The sequence below is a fragment of the Calidris pugnax genome, unplaced genomic scaffold, assembly GCF_001431845.1.
Source record: "Calidris pugnax isolate Ruff unplaced genomic scaffold, ASM143184v1 scaffold95, whole genome shotgun sequence".
Classification (NCBI taxonomy): Eukaryota; Metazoa; Chordata; class Aves; order Charadriiformes; family Scolopacidae; genus Calidris; species Calidris pugnax.
The window spans coordinates 6,832,852-6,842,389 of record NW_015090885.1 but is presented as its reverse complement, the minus strand read 5'-3'; the positions used below and the strand labels follow the sequence as shown (position 1 = coordinate 6,842,389).

At 40.5% G+C, this 9,538-nt stretch overlaps 1 protein-coding gene across 2 annotated transcripts; it reads left to right on the top strand.

Moving 5' to 3' along the window:
- Window positions 1–511: 511 nt before the first annotated feature.
- Window positions 512–6,555, top strand: CREG1 (cellular repressor of E1A-stimulated genes 1). Of its 2 annotated transcripts, XM_014947353.1 has the most exons (4): window positions 515–829; window positions 2,773–2,892; window positions 4,154–4,338; window positions 4,894–6,555. In XM_014947353.1, coding segments are annotated over exons 1-4 (582 nt in total). In that variant the 5' UTR covers window positions 515–553; the 3' UTR covers window positions 4,895–6,555. The 2 variants fall into 2 exon arrangements, with proteins under 2 accessions (XP_014802840.1, XP_014802839.1); XM_014947354.1 differs by lacking the exon at window positions 4,894–6,555 and having other exon boundaries at window positions 512–829; window positions 4,154–4,339.
- The last annotated feature ends 2,983 nt before the right edge of the window (window positions 6,556–9,538 follow it).

The window sequence follows — 9,538 nt, the reverse complement described above, 5'->3', positions numbered from 1 at the left end:
CAGCAGCCGCCATGTCCGGCCGCCTCCCGTCAGCGCCCCCCTCAGCCCAACGGCCAACCAACAACCTCTCCCACACACACTACTGGGCCTGCGCGCGCCGCTACACCCCCCCCCCCATCACGTGACGGGTGGGGGCGAGGCCCGCCTGCCGGCCGCCCGCGAAACATGATTGGCAGAGAGTACTGAAGAGGCTTTTCATTGGCTGCTGTGTTACTCGTATCTCCGCCCCCTTTCCCTCCCCTCCTGACGGCGCGGCAGCGCTGTCAGAGTTGTTTACATGCGACGAACGGTGTGGGAATTGTCCCCACCTCCCAGCAGCTCTCATTGGCTAAAGGGAGCGGACATCGCGAGCCCATTGGCTGACAGTGGAGAGGCTAACTTCCCACTCGCAAGGTTGTCCCCGACGTGCTCTCATTGGTGAAGAGAGGGCGGGCGGCGTTGCTCCGATTGGTGGAGAGCGGAGCGGGCCCGCCCCCCCCCGCGTGGGGTGGGTGCCGTCGGGGCGGGTGTGTTGAGGCGCCGGCAGTTGGTAGCGGTGGGCGGCCGGTGAGGGATGGCGGGGCTGGCGTTCCTCTGCGCGGCGGCCCTGCTGCTGCTGGTGGCCGGCGGGGCCATCCCGCCGCCGGAGGAGGCGGCCCGCATGGCGCGCTTCGTGCTGCACAACTGCGACTGGGGCGCGCTGGCCACGCTGTCGGCGCAGGAGGGCCTGCGCGGCCAGCCCTTCGCCAACATCTTCTCCCTCAGCGATGGGCCCCCCGGGCCCTTGGGCGGCAGCGGTGTCCCCTACCTTTACCTGACCGACATGGAGATCTCCGTGCAGGATCTAGAGGTGAGCGGGAGCAGCGTTTCTGAAGGCAATGTCACGGCTCTAACTGCCTGTCCTGGGGATGTCACCTCGTTTGTGAATCCCGGGGACAATTATTGGCTTCTGAACACCTGAACATGAGCAGTGCTGTCTGTGTTGACACCTAGTAGTCCTCCTAATAAGTTCCTGACGATAATCTTCTGACAAATTGCTCAGTAGCACTCTTGTAGAGGAAGTGGCTGAAACTTCCAGAAGCCCTGACCATGAAACGAGAAATGAGGGGCCACAAAATCATAGAATGGTTTGAGTTGGAAGGGACCTTAAAGGCCATCCAGTTCCAACCCCCCTGCCATGGGCAGGGACACCTCCCACCAGACCAGGTTGCTCAAAGCCCCATCCAGCCTGGCCTTGAACACCTACAGGGATGGGGCATCCACAACTATATTTAAACAGGAAGAATGTCACAAAAAATATCAAAAAGACTGGAAGTTGGTAGTGTGAGAGGTGAGCAAAGAAGGCTCCTACATAGGCTACTGAAGGAATAGTAATTAAATCTCTGGAGCTTACCATAAAGGCAAGTACAAAACGAAAGGCAGCAGACTGGCACACTAAGGCTCTGAGTGTTGGCCTTCTCTCAGATCTTTTGCTAGGCTGTGGTCAAGAGAGAGTTGGGTAAAAAAGTTAGGGAAATAGTGACCATATGTCTCCTTTATTAGAAAACGTCTTTGGAACATTAGTAACTATTACAGTATTAGTAAACCAAATAAATACAAAACTTAAATAATGGCATTTTTTCAGACTTTGTTTTACTGTAAACCTTTTGTGTTTGTTGCCTGTTTTAGTTTGTAGCATTAAAATAGTTTAATTGCATATGTAAGTACTGTAGAAAGCCTAATTTATCTTGCTTAGTATCTACTTCTTTATCCAGGCTACAGCCTTTTGTTTTCAGAATAACGTGAAACTCATGGTATAAGCTGCTAATGAACGTTTTCCTTCAGAAGGCTCCACAACAGATCCTTATTTTGCTGTTTACAGGGCAGAAACATTTGACTGTGATTGTCACGTGCACGGGAGACATCTGATAGGAGATAGTGCTGAATAATCATGAGTCAGCTTTTCTGTAGTTAAGCAACTTCCTATCTGTCAGGTGGTTGCTTGTGTTTTATCAGTTCAGCAGTACTCTGCATAGGGCTTAAGTGACTTTTGGGGGTTTTGGCTTGAGATGAGCTCCTTTAGTGAAATTACCTAAAGCACATGAACTTTTGTTGCTGGGAGATAATGAACTTTGATATGTGACATTGTGCAGTAGGCAACCCTCTTTGGCACCAATACTTTTCAAGCTGTGTTCACCAAATTAGATTTAGAAAACAATCAGATACAGATTCTTTAATTCTTCAGGTTAGGTGTCTTAAATATCCAGGATTTCTTAAAACTTAACTTGTAAAACTCACTTTAAACTTCAGAAGAGCTGACCAGTTTGGGGGCACCCAGGAGGCTTATTTTGTTGGGGGGGCGTTGTTTGGTTCTCTGTTTTAATTAGTTTTGTCAACAGTTTTGAAACTCAGTTGGTTACCTTTTCGGTAACCCTTTTTCTTTCCACCAGAATGAATGTAATGAAGTTCACTGTACTTGTTTTCTGTGCTGCCCTGTATGTATGTAAATTGGAGTATAACATCATTTGAATGTGAAATGGCTAGACTGTGCATTGAATTCAGAGCTTTAAGGAGTGCTGTTTTATAAGGTTTGCATTTTACACTAACAAACTTAAGCACACTTCTAAACTGGGCTTTCTTTCAGATTTGGAGCTCATCTAAGTAGGATTTCAAATATAGTTAGGAAGATGACAACTTTATTCTTTTTATCAGTAACACTGAGCTGAATAAAGTGCCAAAAGCTGGAAATAAGGTGAGTATGACATTTTTCTTGCAAAAATATATAAACCTCTTATTTTATTACTTGCATTTCAGATCAACTCAAATGCCTCCTTAACTGTGTCTTTGGCACAGACTCCTTACTGCAAGAAGCACAAATATGATCCCCAGAATCCTCTCTGTGCCCACATAATCTTCTGTGGGAGTATTGTAAAGGTAAGCAGCTGAAAGTTGACACTGGGCAAGTATTGTCTAGTGGATGGCAAAGAGAAAGGTTAGCATTTGAGTGTGAAAGGATATGAAAAAATATTATGTACTGTGATACTAGAAGGCTAGCTCATAGCTTGTGTGAGGAAAGTGAAGTTACTACTTGATATTTGCAGGAGCTATGTCTGTAGCAAAGAACTTCGGAGGCCAATATTGTAATGAAGGAAATATCCCTCATTCCTCTAGACCTATCTTGAAACTAAGAAGTCTAAGGCAGTTCTCTTGCAAATGAAGTGTGAGAGTTTTTCCATCTCTTTTGCTCAGTTAAATTCTTTGTTCTGTGCAGTGTTGACACATGCACTTCAAAACTTTACCACAGTAAATATTAACCCCAGCTATAAAGTTACAGGTGTTAGAGACAGAAAGAGTGCATTGTATTACCTGGCATCATTGCTGCCAGGGCAGTATTCTTTCGTGCACCAGTACTTTGGTGTCCCATAGAAGGAATTTAGAGATACACGTATTATTCATTGAAGATCTTAATCCCATTATTGAGGATAATGATTGAGGAGGAGGACTTAATCATCATTGCTGTCTTGTATGATGGTCTAAATTCTTACTTGGTGGTTTCACACCTCAGATATTTGGTTATTACACTCCAGCAATCCTTTAATTGCTGTCATGACTTTCTCATCAATAATGGAATTGTTTGTTTTAATTAGTTCCTATTGTACTATACCCAGAGATCAAACCTGTTTATTTAGCCCTTTAAGTATTTGCACATTGTATATTAAAGGCTGTTACACATTTCAGCTTCCCTTCTTTTGTAGATTCTGTTGTAGCATCCTATTTGTGTGTGTGTATATGTGTTTTTGCCTGCATCTGAGTACCTTTGGATCTGTTTGTGTCTGAATGAGCAGATGCAGAGGAGGTAAATTTACACCTAAACCATTGTAATAATTCAGCAAGAATCCATACTTATCTGTTTTGTGACTTGTTGAAATATTTGTTCTTATGTTGAAGTACTTTCTTGCTCATGCTTACTTTAAAAGCACCCTTTTGATTTAGTTAAATCTTGGATTTTTTGTCTGTCTCATGTATCGTTGTACACCACACTGAAAGTGAGTGGACTCTGCTACAGTAATGAATCCTTTAGGACAAGACATGGCTAAACAGCTAAAAAAACAACGCTTACTGCAGTGTGCTCTCTTCAAAAGCTTGTCTTCACATGGCTGTACCTTACTGTAATATTTTGCTGGTTATTGTTTAGGTGAATGATTCAGAGGCGGGCTTAGCAAAAAAAGCATTATTCAGCCGCCACCCTGAAATGGAAAGTTGGCCTAAGGATCATAATTGGTTCTTTGCCAAGTTCAACATCACCAATATTTGGGTCCTGGACTACTTTGGTGGATTGAAAATTGTGACGCCAGAAGAATATTACAGTGTCAAGCCTTAGTAAGTACTTAAGTTTTGCTGCTTAACTCTCAGTATGTTTGGAACCTGTATGTATTATAACAGTACATATAACCTGTGTCTGGTTTTTTTATACATATTTATGTCTTTTTGCTAAGTAGTATATTGGATGCAGTGTCTGAAATAAGGTATGTTTGAGTAGGGAATCCACCTACATAATAATATCAAGTATAGTATCTATCGAACAGTTTATGGTGAACTGCACTTGTACCTCAGCTTAAATACAGTTTCTTGGGAGGAAGTGTGTACTGTGCACACTGTAGAGTGAGCACAGTCACTGTCCTCTGAATTAATTGCAAGACAGATGATGTTTTGGTCTAATAGTTAAAAGTGGTGAGGCTGTTCAGCATTTATGAAGCCGTATTAATGGGATTGCAGCAATATTGCAAAATTTGCTTTTGAATCTATCATTATGATATTGAAACAGAGAAATTGTGTTCTATTGGCTACATAAAACTAAGTTTTCAAGACTTTCAGATACGTTTTATTGCAGTCACCGCTTACGCATTTGATTCCACTCACTCTTACTTCTTGCAGGTGGAAGAAGATCCTTGGTGATGCTGAATTACTTTGGCTGTTTCAGAAAGATTTATTTTTTTCTGCGTATTGTAGAGCTGAATTAATGAAGAAAATAGTCAAACACATTGCACTACTAATGAGCTTCTGAAGCAAATGTAAATTCTCATTAACCAGCACAGTTTGAATCATGTCATACTCACATACTTTGTGCATAAGCCATAACTAAATTTTATTCATTGCACATGATTCTGGAAAGATATCTGTCTGTTGACAGTCTGCATTCAGAAATGCTGTGTTTACTGGTAACTTAAGGGTTAGTCCAGTTCTAAACCTTTCAATGCCTTAGTTAAATAACATATGTTTGTGAACACTCTCCAATTTTATTTTATTTTTAATACCAGTTTAGTTTGTATTTTTGTGGCAAAGTACTACAGGATGACTCAGTTGACTGTGTAATGGAAAGCATTGTTTGTATTACAATGGCAAATAATATGCTGAGTTCCCAAATTCTGTTAAGAATTTTGTTTGCATGATAATACACTCAGACATTTCAGACATTTTTCCATTTTACTACCTATATTGAATTTGCTATAGAATATGATTGTGTTTATGCAAACTGTACGTATACCTCAGGATAAGTTCTTGATAACTCTTCAGCTGGCAGTGGTTATATGCCCTGACTCTTTAAACGAAGCAGGGTTGTAATAACTAAAGTTATCTGACTTGTATAAGAAGAGTAGTATAAGTTTGTATAAGGAAATTAGTTCCTTGTAAATTCAATGAGAATATTGTAAAGAGTAAATGTGTATTGATTAGAAATCTGAAATTTTCAGCTTTGCTAGTCTGATCAAATGGCAATGTAATAGCTATTATTACCTTCATCAGTAGAACCAAGCAGATTTTTGGTTTTGGAAGACTTAAGCAGCAGTTTTGGGTTAGTAATCCAGAAGTGAAAAAGAAGCAATAGAGTATGACACAGATGATTCATGACTTGTAGAGAATGAAAATTAATGAAAAGTGTGCATAATTAATTCTATGTTAAAATAAGCCACACACAACAACAAAAGATAAATCAACACATTTTTGCATCCTTTCTCATCTCCCATATGCGAAACTCACAAATATCCAAAACAGATTGTGAACAATTAAGTTGTTTTTACAATGAGCAAATATCACTTAGTTGACAGAGAAAAGAACGTGTGAATTTAGACTCCTTAGAGGCAGATACATGTATAGAACGGTGGAATTGGTCATAGCATGTGATCTCTACATCTTCATGTCGTTATTATATCACTAGTTTTCTCAAATACTGGAATGATTTGTGACAGTATTTTTGATGTAACTTACTAAGTTTTTGTTCTCCGCAATGGGGAAAAAAGGTACTTGTTACTCTATCAAACACATTGTGTTCTACTACTTGAAAATTAATTTAGGATCAAAAAAACTTACACTATGGAAGCAATTTATGTTGAACAGATAAGACTGACTTTAGGTATAAAATTGTAAAATATTTTTATATAAGGCATAACAATGGTGGAAACTCAAATGATCCTCTGGTATGGACTTGATCCTTTCCATGGGGACACCTCAATGCATTACATGTCACTCCATAACTTATGATGTGTGAGACTGATGATGCTGGGCTTTTGTTAAAATTAAAATTAAGATATTTTTTGACAAGTGGTGTTCAGTGTTGTTTATTGCACATGCAAGAATATTTTATTCCCTCGTGCTCACTTTCACACAAGCACCCTCTCCTCAGAGTTCTTGTTGCTGTAGAGTCTTTCATGCTTGCTAGAATAAATGGTGAAACACCCCTATTACACCTGGCTTTCCCTCCTTGAATGAAATAAGCACCTTCCTGTTCCACTTTCTTTTTTGCATCTAATACTGTGAAATGGAACATAACAGCAGAATTTATGAAAATGAGTAAGAGGAAGCCTTGATTATTTCTTCTGGCTAGGGCTTCTGTATTTCTAAACAACTCTTACTGGCAGGTGGGTGTTCAGACATCTCCACAAAAGCAGAGCTTTATCACATGTTAATGGTTACTTGGGAAGAAAAATGCTGTAACTCCACATGTCCCCACTTTCTCCTCCTTCTGCCAGCTTTATGTGCTGAACATGACTTCATATGGTTTGGAATATCCTTTTGGTCAGTTGGGGTCAGCTGTCCCAGCTGTGACCCCTTCTAACTCCTTGCGCACACCAAGCCTTCTTGCTGGCAGGGTGATGTGAAGCAGAAAAGGTCTTGGCATTGTGCAAACAAAAAACATTGGTGTGTTATCAACACTGTTTTCATCACAAATTCAAAACAGCCCCAAATGAACTACTATGAAAAAAAAAAAAAACTCTATCCCAGCCAAAACAGCACAACACCTTTGAAAGAATCACTTTCATTCAAGGGTTTGGTACAGAATAAAGCTGCTTTTGTTTTGTCTCTGGTTGTCTTGTTGGATTTGATGTTCCCATTAGTACCAATTCCTGAGTCTTTTCTGATGGAGAGTGGAAGGGCCTTTTTTGGTGACAATTCATCTTGAACAGTTTTGTAATGCTACTGCATTTTATCAGAACAATTTTAGATCATCCAAATCTCTTTACATTTGAAATTTGAGAGGACCACAGTCAGATGCTGCTTTTGGACAGTGGTGAACAACAGAATGGCTAAGCTACATGTACAGAGATGGATTTGAGGGTTAATCAGAGAAGAGCTATTTGGAGTTATATCTGTGCATCTCATTGAATACTCTGATAAAAAGATTTTTGTATGTAAGAGTGGAATGTAAAGCAGTCTAGGGTATCAATCATACTAAACAGCTGTTTTTCTCCCTTAGTTAAAAGTTAGTATCATTAGCTCAAGGAAGTCATCAGCTTTTGACCTGTTTTTCCTCATCTTCTTTTCTTTTCCCTGTGCTCACTTTTGTTCTATTAGGCTCGTTCAGGGATTTGCTGGTGACCATGATTGCTTTTTACAGAAGTGATATTATGGCTTAGAACAGAAGAGACTGAGTTCAAGAAATTAATACAGCTGTAAACAATGAATCAGCATTTTGACTTCTGACTACCTGTATCCTCTACCATGGCATGCTTGACATCTCCAAGCATACTCTAAATAGTAATGAAGTCACTCTCCATACCAAGGAAGTATCTCCTTTCATAGATAAGAACCTGAGACACAGGATAACCTTAGGCACCCTAAGTCACAGGATGTTTGTTAGCTGGGAATCTAATTAGGATAATCTTAGCCTGTCCCTTTAACAATATAGTCATGCTTTTCCTTTGCCTATGAATGTTGTTCATTGACATGTTTGTGTTTCGACTTCTTGATTTTCAGTTTCCATCCTGTGTTTTAACGTAAGCCTCTGCCCAATAGATTCTTGCAACAAGCTGCTTCGATACAGAATAGAGCTAATGTGTATCAGGTATAACTTTAATCCTTTATTCAGTTCTATCTGGAATTAATATCTTAGCTATTTAATGTTTTATCTGTGATCTTCACAATAAAATAGAGGTAGCTCAGAGTATTAGATTAATACAAAAAGCATTAATCATAAATTAATGGATTAATTTGTTTTCAGCAGGTTTTTCTTGAGGAACGGCATACTTAGTCGAGATTCCAAGTCAAACTGTAATGCTATTGCTGAACACAAGAGGGCGCCATAGACTTACATTCGGGTTGATTGTTAAATATTTGATACTTAAAACTGGTTGTTGAATTCATAACTCAACGGTGCTAGAAAAGCATACAACAGAGGGCATGATACAAGCAAATTCTTTCTACAGTGCTTTACATTATGAATGCTTTCCTCCATAAACACAGCAGCCTGCTAGCTGCTGAAAAGGAAGCAGTCATCTTTTTTTTTTTTGTGTTTTGTAATCATTTTGTGCTGCGTAGAGCTGAGACGCAATATCCATGAAAGTGATTTAAAGGTCTTTAAATTAAGAAACTCCAGTAAAGGAAATGCAGGCAGGTATAGAATGCCTCGGAACATCAACTGGGAGCAGCCACCTCCAGACACCATAGTGTTTATTTCTCTCAGTACTCACTAACTATAAGAATTCAAAGTGAGGGTGTTTGTTAGTGTGAGGGTGCTTTGGCTTATTGTTAGCTGAACTAAAGCATCTGATTCTGATTTATAATTTCCAACAGCTAATTAATATCGGGCTTGGATTGTTTGAGTGTCTCCCAGCCCCTCTCCAGCAGTTTGGGCTGCCTGTGCTGGAGGCTAGCTCTGACCATGTGCAGGTGTTTGGGTGGTGAGACAGAACTGGGAAAAGCCTGCATCAAAGCTTCTCCTGTTTGCCTGGAGCTCAGGCCCTCACTGCTTCCCTAGTCCTACAGACTTGACCTTAAACCTGCCTCAGCTGTGGTTGACCCTGGTTGCCGTCACCAAACCTGCTCTTCTTGTACAGGTGCTGTGAGACTGTGTATCTTGGTGGTGAGGCTACTGTCCTGCTGACCCTACCAACTCCTCTGCTCTGGAGGAGCAACTGGCTCTTGGTGCTCCCCAACCATTGTATTTTCCCTGCTGAGAAGCTCAATCTGTGCATGCAAATCTTGGAGTTGCTCCCAGGGCTTTTTGACTTAGGAACTTTTGTGTCTAGGGTTTCTGTGTTGAATATTATAGTGTAATAAGATTAGAGTATAAGGCTTATTCATTCTG